The 19,311-nt window shown below is 41.5% G+C and overlaps 2 protein-coding genes and 1 non-coding gene across 7 annotated transcripts in view; 2 read left to right on the top strand and 1 right to left on the bottom strand.

Moving 5' to 3' along the window:
- Positions 1-19,311, top strand: part of DDX21 (DExD-box helicase 21) — a 156,966-nt gene that overhangs the window by 81,338 nt on the left and 56,317 nt on the right. The window lies entirely within an intron of this gene.
- The window catches only part of DDX50 (DExD-box helicase 50), a 140,446-nt gene that overhangs the window by 104,264 nt on the left and 16,871 nt on the right, over positions 1-19,311 (top strand). For all 5 annotated transcript variants that reach the window (XM_050805222.1, XM_050805219.1, XM_050805223.1 and 2 more), the window contains 5 exons: positions 59-237; positions 3,116-3,233; positions 3,343-3,528; positions 4,037-4,182; positions 8,986-9,135. In XM_050805222.1, the coding sequence (XP_050661179.1) occupies positions 59-237; positions 3,116-3,233; positions 3,343-3,528; positions 4,037-4,182; positions 8,986-9,135 (779 nt within the window). The remainder of the gene's footprint in view (positions 1-58; positions 238-3,115; positions 3,234-3,342; positions 3,529-4,036; positions 4,183-8,985; positions 9,136-19,311) is intronic.
- LOC126963540 (U6 spliceosomal RNA) lies at positions 712-818 on the bottom strand. Its single transcript, XR_007729156.1, has one exon. It is a non-coding gene; the product is annotated as a U6 spliceosomal RNA (small nuclear RNA).

The raw sequence follows: 19,311 nt of genomic DNA, 5'->3' as shown, positions 1-19,311 counted from the left end.
TATATTTTTTCCTAATGCTAGTCGTAAAGAAGTATGTTAATTAAATCTCATTTTACAGGTCGAGGGGTAACATATCTCTTTCCTATTCAAGTTAAGACCTTTGGTCCTGTATATGAAGGAAAAGATTTAATAGCTCAAGCACGGACAGGAACAGGAAAGACATTCTCTTTTGCCATCCCCTTAATTGAAAGACTCCAAAGAAATCAAGAAACAATTAAAAAAAGCCGCTCACCAAAGGTAATCATTATAGGGGGTAAAAGCTTTAAATGTTACTCTAACAGCAAGGGAAAGAAAGTTATACCACTCCTGAGTTCTAGTACCCCCAAGATAGAAAAGTTAACACTGTGTTATAAAGCAAAAATACGTTGTTTTTCACAAAAAGAAATTTCAAGCATAGTTAAAATGAAGTAGTTTTTGCATATGAATGTGATGTGAATGGATCCATAGATAACTTTTATAATTTCATGAATTACAAAGCCAGTATATCTTATTTACAGTTTATATATTTAGTTGAGCCTTTTCTTTTTTTTTTTATTTTTTTTAATTTTTTTTTATTATTTTTATTTATTTTTTTTTAGTTGAGCCTTTTCTTCTCTTTTTTTCAGTCCTGACCTTTGCTTTTAAACAAATGAATTTTCTAAAGAGGTGTTCATTTATTTGTCATTCAGTAAATGTTCAGCATCATTTATTTCAGTGTTGACTTTTTTCCCCTTTAGTATGGAATGCATCATGAATGTTCATGTCATCCTTGTGCAGGGGTCATGCTAATCTTCTCTGTGTCATTCCAATTTTAGTGTATGTGCTGCTGAAGTGAGTACACACAGATGGACTTTTTTTTTTTTTTTTGAGAGGGAGTCTGCTCTGTCACCTAGGCTGGAGTGCAGTGGCACGATGTTGGCTCACTGCAAGCTGTGCCTCCCGGGTTCACACCATTCTCCTGCCTCAGCCTCCCGAGTAACTGGGACTACAGGTGCCTGCCACCACGCCCGGCTCGTTTTTTGTATCTTTTAATAGAGACGGGGTTTCACCGTGTTAGCCAGGATGGTCTCGATCTCCTGACCCTGTGATCCACCCGCCTTGGCCTCCCAAAGTGCTGGGATTACAGGCGTGAGCCACCGCGCCCAGCCCAGATGGACTTTTTAAGAAGAGTATTATTGAAATGATATTGCTTGTTTATATATTATTGGGGTGCTAGACATCTGTCTTATTTTACAAATGTAAAATCAACCGACAGAGGGGTCTTGTAAAATGTAAGCCTAAAATTTGACCTAAAAAGCTGCGTGCACTCAAGGTTTGTAAAAGTGAAGAAAAAATCAGCATCATAATATTAATAGTTGTATGACTAAAAGTAATTTGTTCTTTGTAAGACAACTGAGTGGTATTATAAGAGCAAATTAACATATATAAATATAATTAAATCATAATAGTCTTAGATTAACTATCCCAAATCAGGTTGGCTGTATTGACTTACAGGATAAATCTTTTCGGAGAGTTATGTTTTTGGTGTGAAATTGGGAAAAGACTGAAATAGGACATAGGATATAATCTCAACACTGCCTTTTTTTTTTTTTTTTGAGGCGGAGACTCGCTCAGTCTCCCAGGCTGGAGTGCCTTGGTGGAATCTCGGCTCACTGCAGGCCCCGCCTCCTGGGTTCATGCCATTTTCCTGCCTCAGCCTCTGGAGTAGTTGGGAATACAGGCGCCATGCCCGGCTAATTTTTTGTATTTTTAGTAGAGACTGGGTTTCACCGTGTTAGCCAGGATGGTCTTGATCTGCTGACCTTGTGATCCGCCCGCCTCGGCCTCTCAAAGTGCTGGGATTACAGGTGTGAGCCACCGCGCCTGGCTTTTTTTTTTTTTTTTTTTTTTTTTTAAAGACATGGTCTCACTCTGTTTCCCAGGATGAAGTACAGTGGGGTGATCATGGCTTACTGTAACCACGAACTCCTGGGCTCAAGCAATTCTCTCTTCCTCTCAGTCTCTCCAGTAGGTAGGACTACAGGCAGGTGCCACCACACCTGGCTACTTTTTTATTTTTTGTAGAGTTGGGGGTCTCACTGTGTAGTCCAGGCTGGTTTTGAACTCCTGGCCTCGAGTGATCCTTCCACCTTGGCCTCCCAAGGTGTTGGGATTACAGGTGTGAGCCTCCACACCTGGCCCCAAAGCTGCCTGAAAAAACTTTTGTATTAGAAAGATGTTACTGGAGATTCCAGCTCCACCATTTCTAGGTGTTTGATTTTGGGCAAGACTTTAATTCTCTGATACACGAGTCTGTCATTTATGAAAATGGTGTAATAATGCCACTCATGGGTTTTTATGAGAATCAAATTAGATAATTCCTGTAAAGCATTAGTTCCTGGCCGGGCGCGGTGCCTCAAGCCTGTAATCCCAGCACTTTGGGAGGCCGAGACGGGCGGATCACGAGGTCAGGAGATCGAGACCATCCTGGCTAACACGGTGAAACCCCGTCTCTACTAAAAAATACAAAAAACTAGCCGGGCGAGGTGGCGGGTGCCTGTAGTCCCAGCTACTCGGGAGGCTGAGGCAGGAGAATGGCGTAAACCCGGGAGGCGGAGCTTGCAGTGAGCTGAGATCCGGCCACTGCACTCCAGCCTGGACCACAAAGCGAGACTCAAAAAAAAAAAAAAAAAAAAGCATTAGTTCCTAGCACATGGTGAACATTCATTCGTTTATCAAACATTTTTGAGTTTCCTGTACTGTACCAGGCACTGTTTGAAGTGCAAGGAATACAGTAACCCAACCTGACATAAATTCCTGCCTTCACGGAGCTTACATTTTATCGGGTGAGATAGACAATCGCAAATAAGTAAAGTATCAGTATCTTGGGTGATGTAAGTGCTGAGCAGAAACAATAAAGGGGCAGGAGGATATGAAAATGGGCTTGGAAACCTTACTGAAGAGACCTGAAGGAAGTAAGGGAGGATATAATAAATATACACCGCTGTCCTTGTTGCTATTTGTGTTGTATCTTTAAATACTATGACATTAATGTAGAGTTTCCTGGTTTTAAATGCGCCTACAAAAAGTCTTCTCGGTTTTAATTCAGATATGTCTTTAGAAAAATATCTTTTTGTTTTTTAAACCTGTTGCTCAGGTACTTGTTTTGGCTCCAACAAGGGAACTGGCAAACCAAGTAGCCAAAGACTTCAAAGATATAACTAGGAAACTCAGTGTGGCGTGTTTTTATGGTGGAACATCATATCAAAGCCAAAGTGAGTAAATATGTATGATAGAAACACAAAGATGTATTTGGTACTTATATTTAAGTAAATAATGTGAAAGTGTGAATTTTACATATTGTTGGCATTTCTCTTCTCACAGTTAATCATATTCGAAATGGTATTGACATCTTGGTTGGAACCCCTGGTCGTATCAAAGACCATCTGCAGAGTGGCCGATTGGATCTTTCTAAACTGCGACATGTTGTGCTTGATGAAGTGGATCAAATGTTAGATTTAGGTTTTGCTGAACAAGTTGAAGATATTATTCACGAATCCTACAAAACTGGTATATTCTAATTCAAAATAAGCACATTAGCAATTATTCTTCGATCTTAAATGCAAACGAGTTTTTATTTAATAATTCTTATTGCAGTGTCCCCTGTATTCTAACAAAACTAAAATAATTTGGTATCTGTTCTGTCCTTGAAAAAGAAAGTATGATAGCATCCTTTTAACTATTTTCTTAGCTTTCTATGCTTTATTCTGTTTTTTTTTTTTTTTTTTTTTTTTTTTTTTTTAATAGTCAGTGGTTAGATTTACTAACTCATTTTATTGATTTTTTTGTTCATTGTTCCTTCTTAAATTCTCACCTTCCTTTTAGGTTCAGTTCTCTTCCTATTGTCCCCCAGTTTTGCAAGTTGAAAGTTTTAATAATTACAATGAAGTCTCTGTGTTAAAAATTCACCCCAAGTTTTAAATTTTTCATTATTTTTTTGAAGCTTGGGGGAATTTTTAAAAGCTGGCTACATCATGGGAAATTAAGAAAACATTTGAATTCTTTTTGTTTATTTAAGATTCTGAAGACAATCCTCAGACTTTACTTTTTTCTGCAACTTGCCCACAGTGGGTATACAAAGTTGCAAAAAAATACATGAAATCCAGATATGAGCAGGTTGACCTTGTTGGAAAAATGACTCAAAAGGCTGCAACTACTGTGGAAGTAAGTAGCTTTCTAGCATGATAGATTTTAGCTTTTAGTTGGTATTTACTTTTGACATTTGTTGAAGCTAAACTTAAGTTTTGGGTACCTCTTCAGGCCTAATCTTTCTTTTTTGCTCTGAGTAAGATACCTATATAATTTTATAGTCTGAGACTGAGTAGCAGAATAGAATAAATAGAGGGAAAACAAGCACATGAATAGGCAAGTCCTAATAGGAAACACACAAGCAGCCATAGAGACAGATTTGAAGTGTTTCTTTCTTTAAAGCAGCTCAAAAAACAAAAACAAAAAACAACAAAATATTTACAACATGACAAGGCTATTTATATTGACTAGAAAAGAATAGTGTGGAGATAATTTGTTAAAGCTGAGGTGAAAAAAAGTTAGATCCTCATCCCATTCCCCCAAACCAAAAAAATTTCTCAAAGATTTGAAAAATTAAGCTGTAAAACAACTTAAAGCAGATGTAGGTGAAAAAAGAGTTTTTTGATTTCAGGAGAGGGAATGCTTTTCTAACATACAAGTTGGGCGGGGCATGGTGGCTCATGCCTATAATCCCAGCACTTTGGGAGCCCAAGGTGGGCAGAGCACTTGAGGTCAGGAGTTTGAGACCAGCCTGGCCAATATGGTGAAACCCTGTCTCTACTGATAGAAAAATTAGCCGGCCTGGTGGTGGGTCCCTGTAGTCCCAGCTATTTGGGAGGCTGAGGCACGAAAATCACTTGAACTCCGGAGGTGGAGGTTGCAGTAAACTGAGATTGCGCCACCGTACTCCAGCCTGGGTGACAGAGGGAGACCCTGTCTCAAAAAAAAAAAAAGCCCAGAGAAGTCAGAGGAATAATCCATGAGGGAAAAGGCTTATAATTTTGACTCCTTGAAAGTTAAACCAATGGTATGTTTAAAAAAAGAATTAGGGCTGGGCGTGGTGGCTCATGTGTGTACTCCTAGCATTTTGGGAAGCCAAGGCAGGCAGATCACAGGGTTAGGAGATCAAGACCATCCTAGCCAACATGGCGAAACCCTGTCTCTACTAAAAATACAACAATTAGCTGGGTGTGGTGACGCGCAACTAATCCCAGCAACTCGGGAGGCTGAGGCAGGAGAATTGCTTGAACCCAGGAGGCGGAGGTTGCAGTGAGCCAAGATTGTGCCATTGCACTCCAGCCTGGTGACAGTGTGAGACAGCATCTCAAAAAAAAAAATAATATTTACAGTATTTATGACAGTCAACTAGGTAACATATGTCATCTTTCTATTTAATAGATGCATATATATGTGTATGTAGGAAAGACTAGGTGACTGAATAGTAGTATCTGCAGAATGTAATGCAGTGGTTAAGAATTAGTGATAACCAAATTATGCAATGATGTGTACAAAAATTACACTATTTAAAAAAATACACAAAGTGCTAAATGGATTCCTTAGGCATTTATGTAAATATGCGAAAACAGGTTGAAAGAATAAACATCAAATAATGATTACTTCTGGGAAAGGGAGTGCTGGATGGTCAAAAGAAGCTTTGTGGGCCGCGCATGGTAGCTCATGCCTGTAATGCCAGCACTTTGGGAGGCCAAGGCGGGTGGATCATGAGGTCAGGAGATGGAGACCAGCCTGGTCAACATAGTGAAACCCCATCTCTACTAAAAATACAAAAATTGGCTGGGCATGGTGGTGCATGCCTGTAGTACCAACTACTTGGGAGGCTAAGGTAGGAGAATTGCTGGAACCCAGGAGGTGGAGCTTGCAGTGAGCCAAGATTGTGCCACTGCATTCCAGCCTGGGCAACAGATTGAGACTCTGTCTCAAAAAAAAAGGAGTAAAAAATAAGCAGCTTTGTATATTTTGTAATGGTTGAAAGTTTTGCAGTAAGAATGTGAAATGTACCAGTAAAAAAAGTTGATAAGGACATTTTCAAGCATATAAAATTGAATAGTAAATTGAATAGAGGCCGGGCGCGGTGGCTCAAGCCTGTAATCCCAGCACTTTGGGAGGCCGAGAAGGGCGGATCATGAGGTCAGGAGATCGAGACCATCCTGGCTAACACGGTGAAACCCCGTCTCTACAAAAAATACAAAAAACTAGCCGGGCGAAGTGGCGGGTGCCTGTAGTCCCAGCTACTCGGGAGGCTGAGGCAGGAGAATGCCGTGAACCCGAGAGGAGGAGCTTGCAGTGAGCTGAGATCCGGCCACTGCACTCCAGCCTGGGTGACAGAGCGAGACTCCGTCTCAAAAAAAAAAAAAAAAAAAAAAAAAATAAGTAAATTGAATAGAAAGATTGAATAGTATAAAGAACATGATGTACCGATTACCTATTACTAGTCTTTAACAATGATCTTTTCTTCACCCCTGCATTTGAAACAATCCCAGTCATTTCATCTTCAAGTAATAGTATATTCTTCTAAAATGATAACTGAGGACTCTTTAAAACCACAGTCATTATCACAGTAGAAGAAAAACAGTAATTTATTTATTTTTTTTTGAGACGGAGTTTCACTCTTGTTGCCCAGGCTGGAGTGCAGTGGTGTGAGCTCAGCACACTGCAACCTCCGCCTCCCCAGTTCAAGCGATTCTCCTGCCTCAGCCTCCCGAGTAGCTGGGATTACAGGTGCCTACCACCACACCCGGCTAATTTTTTGTATTTTTAGTAGAGATGGATGTTTCATGATGTTGGCCAGGATGGTCTCGAACTCATGACCTCAGTCTCCCAAAGTCCTAGGATTACAGGCATGAGCCACTGCGACTAGCATAGCAATTCTTATGATGTCGTTAAATACCTAGTGTGCACATTGCCCTTGCTATCTTTCTTAAATTGTTTGTTTGAATCTGGATCCAAATAGAATTCTTACATTGCTACTGATTGATATGAGTCTTAAACATTTTATAATCTATAGTTCCTATTTTTTCTTTGCAATTTGCTGTTGAAAAACTGATTTGTTGGTCAGGCGCGGTGGCTCAGCTATAATCCCAGCACCTTGGGAGGCTGAGGCCAGTAGATCACCTGAAGTCAGGAGTTCGAGACCAACCTGACTGATATGGTGAAACCCCATCTCTACTAAAAATACACAGATTAGCAAGGCACAGTGGCACGTGCCTGTAGTCCCAGCTACTTGGGAGGCTGAAAAAGGAGAATCGCTTGAACCCAGGAGCTGGAGGTTGCAGTGAGCTGACATCGTGCCTCTGAACTCCAGCCTGGGCGACAATGTGAGACTCCGTCTCAGAAAAAAACAGTAACAACAGAAAAACTCATTTGCCTTATGAGTTTCCCATAGTCTGTTTTGCTGATTTGCATCCCTGTGGTTTTTATTTTTATTTTATTTTTTTACTGTTAACACCACTCAAAGATGTGGTGGGTTTTCTTGTTTGTTTGTGTTGTGTTTTTGTTTTTGTTTTGAGACAGAGTCTTGCTCTTGTTGCCCAGGCTGCAGTGCAATGTAATTCTTTAATATCATTAAAAAATTAAAGCATAATCTCAGCTCACTGCAGCCTCCACCTCCCAGGTTCAAGTGATTCACCTGCCTCAACCACCTGAGTAGCTGGGACTACAGGCATGCGCCACCATGCCTGGCTAATTTTTGTATTTTTAGAAGAGATGTTGTTTTGCCACGTTGGCCAGGCTAGTCTGAAGTCCTTATCTCATGTGATCTGCCCGCCTCGGCCTCCCAAAGTGCTGGGATTACAGGCGTGAGCCACCATTCCCAGCCTCCATTCCCTCCTTTCTTTATCCACTGTCAATCACTAGTCTGTTTTTTGTCTCAATGGATATACCTGTTTTGGATATTTCGTGTACAGTCATGTGCTGCATACCAATGTTTTGGTCAGCGATGGACCATATATACGGTGGCACATATTCGATGGTGGTCCCATAAGATTATAATGGAGCCGTCCTATACAGGTGTATCAGTTTTTATCTTTTATGCCATGTTCTTACCGTACCTTTTCTGTGTTTAGATATGTTTAGAGACACACATACTTACCATTGCCTACAATGTTCAGTACAGTAACATGCTGTTTAGGTTTGTAGCCTAAGAGCGATAGGACATACCATATAGCCTAGGTGTGTGTAGTAGGCTATACCCTAGGTTTGTGTAAGTACACTCTGTGATATTTGCATAATGATGAAGCTGCCTAACAATACATTTCTCAGAACATATCCCTGTCATTAAGCAACGCGTGACTGTAAATGTAATCATACAATATGTGACTTTTTATGTCGTTTCATTCATTTAGCATATGTTTTTGAGGTTCATTCATATTATTTTTATTATGTACAATGAAATGCAAAATCTTTGTACATTTGCCTATTTTTGAAAAATTCATATGTATGTAACCCGAACCCTTATCACCATATAGAATATTGCCATCATCCCAGAAAGTTCCCTTATGCCTCTTCCCAGTCAGTATCCCCACTTCAGAGACAACCAGTGTTCTGATTTTTCTTCCGCAATTGATTGGTTTTGCCTATTCTAGAACTTCATATAAATGGAATTATACTGTGTGTGCTCATTTTCTGTTAAGACTTTATTTGGCACTTTTTTTAAGGTTCATATTGTTCCATGTATATCAATAGTTGGTTTCTTTTAATTGCTGAATGGTATTCTGTTTGAATTTACTGCAGTTTGTTTATTCTTTCATCAGCTTATTGATGGCCATTTGTCTATATTGTTTTTAAGTGCTGTTGAAGAGAGTCTTTGTCTTACAGTCTCCCAGAGAGGCTAATTCTTGACCGGATAGAAAAACTACACAAGAGAAATATTTTAAAATAATTTTAATGAAACAAATAATGTGATATTTTCTTTCTTCAAAGCATTTGGCCATCCAGTGTCATTGGTCTCAGAGGCCAGCAGTTATTGGAGATGTCCTTCAAGTCTACAGTGGGTCTGAAGGGAGGGCTATTATTTTCTGTGAGACCAAAAAGAATGTAACTGAAATGGCCATGAATCCACACATAAAACAGGTAAGTCTTTTTTTCATGCTTTCTGTAATTGAAATTATGGGGATGAATCACTGAACAAAAATTATTTTGTCCTTTGTGAACTAGATTTGATAGTCATTCTCAAAATTGAGTTGTAAGGCTGGGTGTCGTGGCTCACACCTGTAATCCTGTGACTTGATAAGTCAGGATAGATTTTATCAGTTTTGTTTGTCTTGAGACAGGGTCTCCCTGTTATGCCCAGGCTGGAGTGCAGTGGGACAATCATGGCTCACTGCATTCTTGACTTCCTGGGCTCAGGTGATTCTCCCACCCCAGCCTCTTGAGTAGCTGGGACTACAGGTGCGTGCCAGAATGCCCAGCTAATTTTTTGCATATTTTGTAGAGATGAAATTTCACCATGTAGCCCAGACTGGTCTTGAACTCCTGGGCTCAAGCAATTCCCCGCCTTCCCCACTCCCTGGCCCCCGCACCCGCCTTGGCCTGTCCAAGTGCTGGGATTATGGATGTGAGCCATCACACCTGACCTCTATCAGGTGTTATCATTTTTTTTTTTAAACTTTGAAAATGTGATCTGGAAAATATAAAAGTTGAAACAAAATGAATTTCTATGGGTAAGAGAGAGTAATATTTTAGAGTTGTGTTACAAAACTACAAATTTTTATTAAATTACTAAATCAGAATACTAAATCCATTTGTCTTTTTCTTTCTTAAAAAAATATATTTTGGCTGGGTACGGTGGCTTACGGCTGTAATCCCAGCACTTTGGGAGGCCGAGGTGGGTGGATCGCCTGAGGTCAGGAGTTCAGACCAAGCCTGGTCAGCATGGTGAAACCCCATCTCTACTAAAAATATAAAAATTAGCTGGGTGTGGTGGTGGGTGCCTGTAATCCCAGCTACTCAGAAGGCTGAGGAAGGAGAATCGCTTGATTCTCCAGGGGTGGAGGTTGTGGTGAGCTGAGATTGTGCCACTACAATCCAGCCTGGATGACAGAGTGAGACTCCATCTCAAAGAAAAAGAAAAAAAAACCTTTTATAGAAAATTTCAAACATGTACAGAAGTTGATAGAATCATGTAATGAACCCCTGTGTATTCATCCACCAGCTTCAATAATTATTTTATCTATATGCTAACATACCTCCTCTTTCAGAATTATTTTTATGCAAACCCTAGATACCATGTTGTTATATCCATACATGTTCGGGTATATATCTCTAAAAGAAAAGGATTTTCAGAAAAACCAACAATACAGTTATCACTTCTAAAAAGTTAATATTTCAAAATATTCATTTTACATTATCAGTTGTCTTAGAAATATTTATTTTCTTTTATTGTTTGTTTTCTTGAATCTGGGTCCAAATAAGATTTTTACATTGTGTGATTATTAAGTTGCTTTTAATATATGGATTACTCCTTTATGTATTTTTTATAGCTTTTTTTGTTTAAGAAACTACATTGTCATAAATCTAGAGTATTGCTTCCCCATGATGTCATTTAACATGTTCCTCTGTCTTCTATATTTTCTGAATATTCAGGTTTGTTTGTTTGTTTGTTTAGGGCAGAACTGCTTCATAGGTGGTGTACTTCTGGCAGGAGATATGTATGTCTAGTTCTTTTTGTGATGCTAACATCCACCAATAATCAGTGCCGTCAGTCCTTATGTCAGTGTCTCCAGTCATTTTTGTTGTTTGTGACTTGTTATTGGGTAGATTCCTGAGAAAGGGCTTATGGAAACAGTACTGCCTGAGCTCAAGCGATCCACTTGCCTCTGCCTCCCAAAGTGCTGGGATTACAGGCGAGAGCCACTGTGCCCAGCCAATATATGATATATATGTATATTTTATTTTATTTCTTATTTATTTATTTATTTATTTTTTGAGACACAGTTTCACTCTATCACCCAGGTGGAGTGCAGTGGCAAGATCTCGGCTCACTGCAACCTGCTCCTCTTAGGTTCAAGCGATTCTTATGCCTCAGCTTCCAGACTAGCTGGGATTACAGGTACACACCACCACACCTGGCTAATTTTTGTATATTTAGTAGAGATGGCGTTTCACCATGTTAGCCGGGCTGGTCTCAAACTGCTGACCTCAAGTGATCTGTCTGCCTCGGCTCTCCTAAGTGCTGGGATTATAGACGTGAGCCACCGTGCCCAGCCATGTATGTTTGAGTTCATTCAAAGTGGTATGCTTTTATTTGTTTTGTGGATAAGCCTTTCTAGATCACTTTATTTGTGGAGATAATCTGCTTATTTATTTATTTATTTATTTATTTATTTTTTAAGATGTAGTCAAGCTTTGTGACCCAGGCTGGAGTGCAGTAGTGCGATGTCAGCTCACTGCAACCTCTGCCTCCTAGGTTCAAGCGATTCTCCTGCTTCATCCTCCAGAGTAGCTGGAATTGCAGGCTCCAGCACCACACCCAGCTAATTTTTGTATTTTTAGTAGAGATGGGTTTTCACCAGGTTGTCCAGGCTGGTCTAGAACTCCTGACCTCAAATGATCACCTAGGCCTCCCAAAGTGCTGGGATTACAGGCATGAGCCACCGTGTATGCCAAAATTGTTTTTTTTTTTAAGAGACAGAGTCCCACCATGTTGCCAGCATTGGAGTACCTTGGCACAGACACAGTAATAGCACACTGCAGCCTCTAACTCCTGGCCTTAAGGGATCCTCTCTCATCAGCCTCCTGAGTAACTGGGATTACAGGCATGTGCCACTGCTCCCAGCTTATTCTGTTTCCTCTTTTTTCCTTCCTAATTACTTTCTGTGAGATTTGAGTGTGATCTTTTCTGTTGCTCATTTTTAGATTAAGTTAAACTTTTTGAACTGTAGATGGGAAGGCATTGGTGAGAATACTTCTGGCGTCACAGCTCTAGAGCTGCTGCTTCTGTTATTTTTGTTAGTGCTTAAAATATAGTCTGTAAATTATATCTGAGTGAAGCTGTTAAAAAAAAAAAGGTCTACTTTCTGGTTCTAGCTGTGTCTTTCCTCACTTTTCTCTGTATCTTTTTTTCCCTTTGATCCTGTTATTCTTGGCATCCTTAGTTTAGATCCTCTGTCCAGCAGTTTCTCCTCAGTATGGGGCTTTGTCCCGGAAAGTGAGCATTGGCTGTTAGTTTAGAAAGTTTCGGCCGGGCGCGGTGGCTCAAGCCTGTAATCCCAGCACTTTGGGAGGCCGAGGCGGACGGATCACAAGGTCAGGAGATCGAGACCATCCTGGCTAACACAGTGAAACCCCGTCTCTACTAAAAATACAAAAAATTAGCCGGGCGCGGTGGCGGGCGCCTGTAGTCCCAGCTACTCGGGAGGCTGAGGCAGGAGAATGGTGGGAACCCGGGAGGCGGAGCTTGCAGTGAGCCGAGATCGCGCCACTGCACTCCAGCCTGGGCGACAGAGCGAGACTCCGTCTCAAAAAAAAAAAAAAAAAAAAAAAAAAAAAAAAAAAAAAAAAAAAAAAAAAAAAAAAAAGAAAGTTTCTATAGGGCCCAGCTTGCTCCAGTCCCCGCAAACCTTAACTCTGGCTCCTCACAATCACCCTCAAGTATATAAAAATCCTCCCAGGTTCAGCTGCTGTTGTCAACAATTTGTTTGAGAATACGCCTTCCAGGTAGCTTTTCATTATGCTTTCAAGATGGCAGACCTGAAAGACTAGGTCCCTGAATTGCCTGTTCTTAGGACTAGCAAATTCCCCCACATAGATAAAAGAATTTATCCTTCCCTGCTCATGTTTTTTTCTTTTTTTTGAGAAGGAGTTTTGCTCTTGTTGCCCAGATTGGAGTGCAATGGCGTGATCTTGGCTCACCACAACCTCTGCCTCCCAGGTTCAAGTGATTCTCCTCCCTCAGTCTCCCAAGTAGCTGGGATGACAGGCATGTGCCAACATGCCTAACTAATTTTTTTTTTTTTTTTTTTTTTTTGTATTTTTAGTAGAGACAGGGTTTCTCCATGTTCGTCAGGCTGGTCTTGAACTCTCGACCTCAGGTGATCTGCCTGCCTCGGCCTCCCAAAGTGCTGCGATTACAGGCATGAGCCACCGCACCTGGCCTCTGCTCATGTTTTGGAAATCATGAGACTACTTTTGTCACTTGTTTGTTATGTGTGTTGTCTGTGGATTTTTAGTTTTGTTATCCTAGTTGATATGTGTTATGTGGGAACTAGAGATTCAAAGTCACTGTCTTCCTCTGTGTCATTTTAACTAATTGTATAGCATTAGCTTTGATGTTTACATGTCCAGTATAGGCCAGGTATGCCTGTAATTCTAGTACTTTGGGAGGCTGATGTGGGAGGATCACTTGAGGCCAGGAGTTTGAGACCAACCTGGGCAGTATAATGAGACACCATCTCTATAAAAAGTTAAAAATTAGCCAGGGCCAGCTGCAATGGCCCCCACCTGTAATCCTAGCATTTTGGGAGGCCAAGGCAGGTGGATTGCCTGAGCTCAGGAGTTCAGGACCACCTTGTGCAACATGGTGAAACCCGGCCTCCACTAAAATACAAAAAATTAGCCAGGTGTGGTGGTGCACACCTGTAGTCCCAGCTACTTGGGAGGCTGAAGGACGAGAATCACTTGAACCTGGGAAGTGGAGGTTGCAGTGAGCCGAGATCGCACCACTGCACTCCATCCTGGGCAACAGAGCAAGACTCTGTCTCAAAAAAAAAAAAAAAAAAAAAAAATTAGCCAGGTGTGGTGGCATGTTCCTCTATTCCTGTCTACTTGGGAGGCTAAGGCAAGAGGATTGCTTGAGCCCAGGAGTTAGAGGTTGCAGTGAGCTATGAACATGACACTGCATTCCAGCCTGGGCGACAAAGTGAGACCCTGTCTCTTAAAAAAGTAAAAAAAGGCCGGGCGCGGTGGCTGACACCTGTAATCCTAGCACTTTGGGAGGCCGATGCGGGCGGATCATGAGGTCAGGAGATCGAGACCATCCTGGCTAACACGGTGAAACCCCGTCTCTACTGAAAAATAGAAAAAATTAACTGGGCGTGGTGGTGGGCATCTGTAGTCCCAGCTACTTGGGAGGCTGAGTCAGGAGAATGACATGAACCCAGGAGTCGGAGGTTGCAGTGAGCCGAGATCACGCCACTGAACTCCAGCCTGGGCGACAGAGTGAGACTCCATCTCAAAAAAAAAAATAAAATAAAATAAAGTCCTCTATAAACAGATATTTGCTAAATAGTGAAAGAGTGGTAGAGGGTAATTGATTTACTTTTCTTTTCATTGCTTTAAAATACTCAGTAGCAGTTGTCTTGCAGAAGCCATTTTTTAATCTTGAAGAAATTGCCTTGCTACAAAGGCTGGGGGAGAATTCTCCTTTCAGTGGACAATAATCTGTTTCTGTGATTTGGAGAATGGAATTCTCTATTCTCCATTCTGCTGGGTGACTTTTCTATTTAGGTAGAACATACTAGTAGTATCTCATTATGAGTTATATGGGATTTTATGGATTAACCAGAGAACCTGAATAGTTGCTTTTTTTTTTAGTTTAAAATTGTAATTTACTTGTAAAAAGTCAGATTTTACTTGGTTTCCCCCAGAAACGAATGTCTTCTAAATTCTAAACAGCTGGGTTTGGTTGTGCACTTGTAATTCCGGCTACTCAGGAGGTTGCCGCGGGAGGATCTATTAAGCCCCAGGCAACACAGCAAGAACCCCCTCTCTGAATGAATGAATGAATCGTTAAACAGTCTGTGTCTCTCACAAAGAGAGAAACACACACACACACACGTTTGGAAAAAAAATTACTCAAAAGTTGGAGACCTGGAAACCATCGCTGATACTATGAATGTAGTATGTTCCTCTTAGGACAAATTATCAAGTAAAAAAAACCCTGTGTTTTTTTGTTTTGTTTTGTTTTGTTTTGTTTTTAGACAGGGTCTTACTCTGTCACCCAGGCTGAAGTGCGGTGGTGTGATCATGACTCACTGCAGCCCCAATCTCCCAGGCTCCAGTGATTCTCCCACCTCAGCCTCCCAACAAGCTGGGACTACAGGCATGCACCACGACACCTGGCTAATTTTTTATTTTTTGTAGAGACAGGATCTCCTTGTGTTACCCAGACTGTTCTTGAACTCTTAGCCTCAAGCAGTCTTCCCACCTTGGCCTCCCAAAGTGCTGGGATTAAAGGCATGAGAAAAAAAACCTGTGTTGCAATTGAAAAATTCACTATGAAAAACTGTCCAACTTATTTAAAGTATATTTGTTTATAACTTTCTTTCAAAAATTGGGTGTTTCTTTTCTTGAAATATTTTTCTTAACTTGGGTTATATGATAACCACGCAGGTCTATTTTCTTCTTTGGCTAACCTTTCCCGGTTCCTGCTGATCTTTTTGTATTCTTGTCTGTACTTTAAATATTGGCGTTCCTCATGGATCTGATTCTTATTCTACATATTTTTCATGGAGGAAAAAAGAATAGTGATTAATAGCACAGACTTGGGAGTCAGATTGGGGTTTAAATCTTAGTTGTGCTACTTACTAGCATAATTTTGTACCTACGTACATATGTACACATACTTATGTATATATATTGTCCTGTTCTTACGAAGTGGTATTTCAAGTATCTGCTTTTGGTGAAGAAAAAGTAAATTAAAAAAATATATATATATTAGCCAGGTGTGGTGGCCCATGCCTGTTATCCCAGCACTTTGGGAGGCCAGGGTAGAAAGATTGCTTGAGCCCAGGAATTTGAGACTAGCGTGGGCATTTCATTTATATAGTAGATATATTTTTAAAGGGAGTCTTATGCATAAATTAAGCATCTTAAAGTGTGTTATGGAAATTGTATTAATTAAGCTTCCTATTTAAAGGGATACTTTTGAGCCGGCTGCCATGGTTCATGCCTGCGATTCTAGCTACTCAGGAGGCTGAGGTGGGAGGATCTCTTAGCCCAGTATTTTGAGGTTGTAATGAGCTATGATTTTGCCATTGCACTGTAGCTTGGGCAACAGAGCAGGATTCCATCTCTTAAAGATAAATGAATAAGGCCAGGCTTGGTGGCTCACACCGGTAATCCCAGTATTTTGGGAGGTTGAGGCGGGTAGATCACTTGAGATCAGGAGTTTGAGATCAGCCTGGCGAACATGGTGAAACCCCACATCTACTAAAAATACAAAAATTGGTGGCACGTGCCTGTAATCCCTGCTACTTGGGAGGCTAAGGCACGAGAATTACTTGAACCCAGGAGGTGGCAGTTGCAGTGAGCTGAGATTGTGCACCACTGTACTCTAGCCTAAGAGACAGAGTGAAACTGTGTCTCAATAAAATAAAATAAATTAAAATAAAATAAAATAATAATAAAAGGATGTTTTTGAAATTAAAAGAATTTCCCTGGGAAGCCAAGACAGGAAAATTTATTGAGGCCAGGCATTCAAAAGCGGCCTGGGAAACATCGCGAGACTGTCTCTACAAAAAAATAAAAAAATTGCCCAGGTGTGGTGGGACACACCTGTGGTCCAAGCTACTGAGGAGGCTGAAGTGAGAAGCATTTCTTGAGTCCGGGAGGTCGAGGCTACAGTGAGCAATGATCATGCCACTGCACTCCACCCTGGGTGACAGAGTGAGACCCTGTCTCCAAAATAAATAAATAAAATTAAAAAGGTGGTATTAAACATTTCTTTCTTTTGTACCATTTTAAGATTTAGATGTGCCAGGCACGATGGCTTATGTCTGTAATCCCAGCACTTTGGGAGGCCAAGGCAGGAGGATCACTTGAGCTCAGGAGTTTAAAACCAACCTGGGCAACATAGTGAGACTTCGTCTCTGTTTTATTTAAAAAAAAAAAAAAAAAAAGTTTATTTAAAGCATTTTTGCATACTGCATTTATTTTCTTGAAGCAAGGAGTCAATTAGTATAGGAATATAGAAGTATAGATATGTATAGATAGATCTAATCACTCCTATGGCTCCAGTTATTGAGTATACGCTAATGATAGGCAAATCTTTTTCTCACTGGGATCTGCCTCAAGAATACTAGACCTACTGGCTACAGACACACCAACCTGTATGTTTCTAAACCTAAATTAATTAACTTTCTACACTCCTATACGCAGTCTGTCTCCAGCATTATCCGTTGTTTAAACCAGAAATTTGTGTATCACTCTTGAATTTATTCCTTACCCTTGGCCATCCAGCCAGCTACATAGTATTTTTGGATTCTGTCTCCTATGGTTTAAAGTGTTCTGTTTATTTCTTTTTTTTTTTAAGACGGAGTCTTGCTTTTTTACTAGGCTGGAGTGCAGTGGCATGATCTCGGCTCACTGCATCCTCTGCCTCCCGGGTTCAAGCGATTCTCCTGCCTCAACCTCCCCAATAGCTGGTATTACAGGTGTGTGCCACCATGCCCCACTAATTTTTGTATTGTTAGTGGAGACGGGGTTTCACCATGCTGGCCAGGCTGGTCTGGAACTCCTGACTTCAAGTGATCCGCCCACCTCGGCCTCCCAAAGTACTCAGATTACAGGTATGAGCCACTGTGCCCAGCCTTGTCCATTTCTTTCTTTCTTTTTCTTTTTTGAGATGGAGTTTCGCTCTTGTCGCCCAGGCTGGAGTAGAATGGTGTGATCTCGGCTCACTGCAACCTCCGCCTCCCGGGTTCAAGCGATTCTCCTGCCTCAGTCTCCTGAGTAGCTGGAACTACAGGTGCACATCACCACACCCAGCTAATTTTTGTATTTTTAGTAGAGACGAGTTTTTCACCATTTTGGCCAGGATTGTTTCAATCCCTTGACCTCATGATCCGCCCACCTTGCCCTCCCAAAGTGCTGGGATTATAGGCGTGAGCCACTGCGCCCGGCCTCATTTTTTTTTTTTTTTGAGATGGGGGCTGGAGTGCAGTGGTGTGATCTCGACTAACTGAAAAGTCCGTCCTCCGCCCCCGGGTTCAAGTGATTCTCCTCCCTCAGCCTCCCTAGTAGCTGGGATTACAGGCATGCACCACCATGCCCGGCTAATTTTTGTATTTTTAGTGGAGACAGGGTTTTGCCATGTTGGCCAGGCTGGTCTGGAACTCCTGACCTCAAGTAATCCGCCCACCTCGGCCTCCCAAAGCAGCCTGGTCCATTTCTTTCTTTCTTTTTTCTTGTTTTGAGATGGAGTTTCGCTCTTGTTGCCCAAGCTGGAGTCCAGTGATGTGATCCCAGCTCACTGCAACCTCTGCCTTCCGGGTTCAAGTGATTCTCCTGCCTCAGCCTCCTGAGTAGCTGGGATTACAGGTGCCCGCCACCATGCCTGGCTAATTTTTGTATTTTTAGTAGAAACAGGGTTTCACCACATTGACCAGGCTGGTCTCAAACTCCTGATCTCAGGTGATCCACGGGCCTTGCCCTCCCGAAGTGCTGGGAATACAGGCAGGAGCCACCGTGTCCAGCCTCCATTTATTTCTTATACCAGTTGCAGAATCTAAAAATCTGAGAATCGTGTATAATGTATCTCTTTCCTTTATACATAATTTCTACTCCCTTGAGTATGTCCTTGCAATTTCGTCAACAGCTGGGATTACAGGTGCCCGCCACCATGCCTGGCTAATTTTTGTATTTTTAGTAGAAACAGGGTTTCACCACATTGACCAGGCTGGTCTCAAACTCCTGATCTCAGGTGATCCACGGGCCTTGCCCTCCCGAAGTGCTGGGAATACAGGCAGGAGCCACCGTGTCCAGCCTCCATTTATTTCTTATACCAGTTGCAGAATCTAAAAATCTGAGAATCGTGTATAATGTATCTCTTTCCTTTATACATAATTTCTACTCCCTTGAGTATGTCCTTGCAATTTCGTCAACTAGTAGTTCTTGAATTCAGTTATGGTGTAGCCCCTACTTACCTTTCCAGCCTCATCTTATACTTCCCTCTCAGTTTTTCATTTTGTGCACACACTCCATACATGCCATGGTTTTTGTTTTTTTTTTTTTTTTTTTTGGGTGGAGACAGGGTCTCACTCTGTCCCCTAGCCTGGAGTACAGTGGCGCAATGGCTTATTGGAGCCTCAACGGCTTGGGACCAAGTGATCCTCCCCCCTCAGCCTCTCAAGTAGCTGGGATGACACGTGTGTGCCCCTACGCCTGGCTAACTTTTTCTTTTTTATAGAGGTGGTATATCCTTATGTAGCCTAGGCTGGTCTTTTTTTTTTTTTTTTTGAGACGGAGTCTTGCTCTGTCACCCAGGCTGGGGTGCAGTGGCCAAATCTCAGCTCACTGGAAGCTCCGCCT

The sequence above is a fragment of the Macaca thibetana genome, chromosome 9 (assembly GCF_024542745.1).
Source record: "Macaca thibetana thibetana isolate TM-01 chromosome 9, ASM2454274v1, whole genome shotgun sequence".
Taxonomy (NCBI): Eukaryota; Metazoa; Chordata; class Mammalia; order Primates; family Cercopithecidae; genus Macaca; species Macaca thibetana.
The sequence above is the reverse complement of the archived record's forward strand: the minus strand, read 5'-3'. Positions and strand labels throughout refer to the sequence as shown.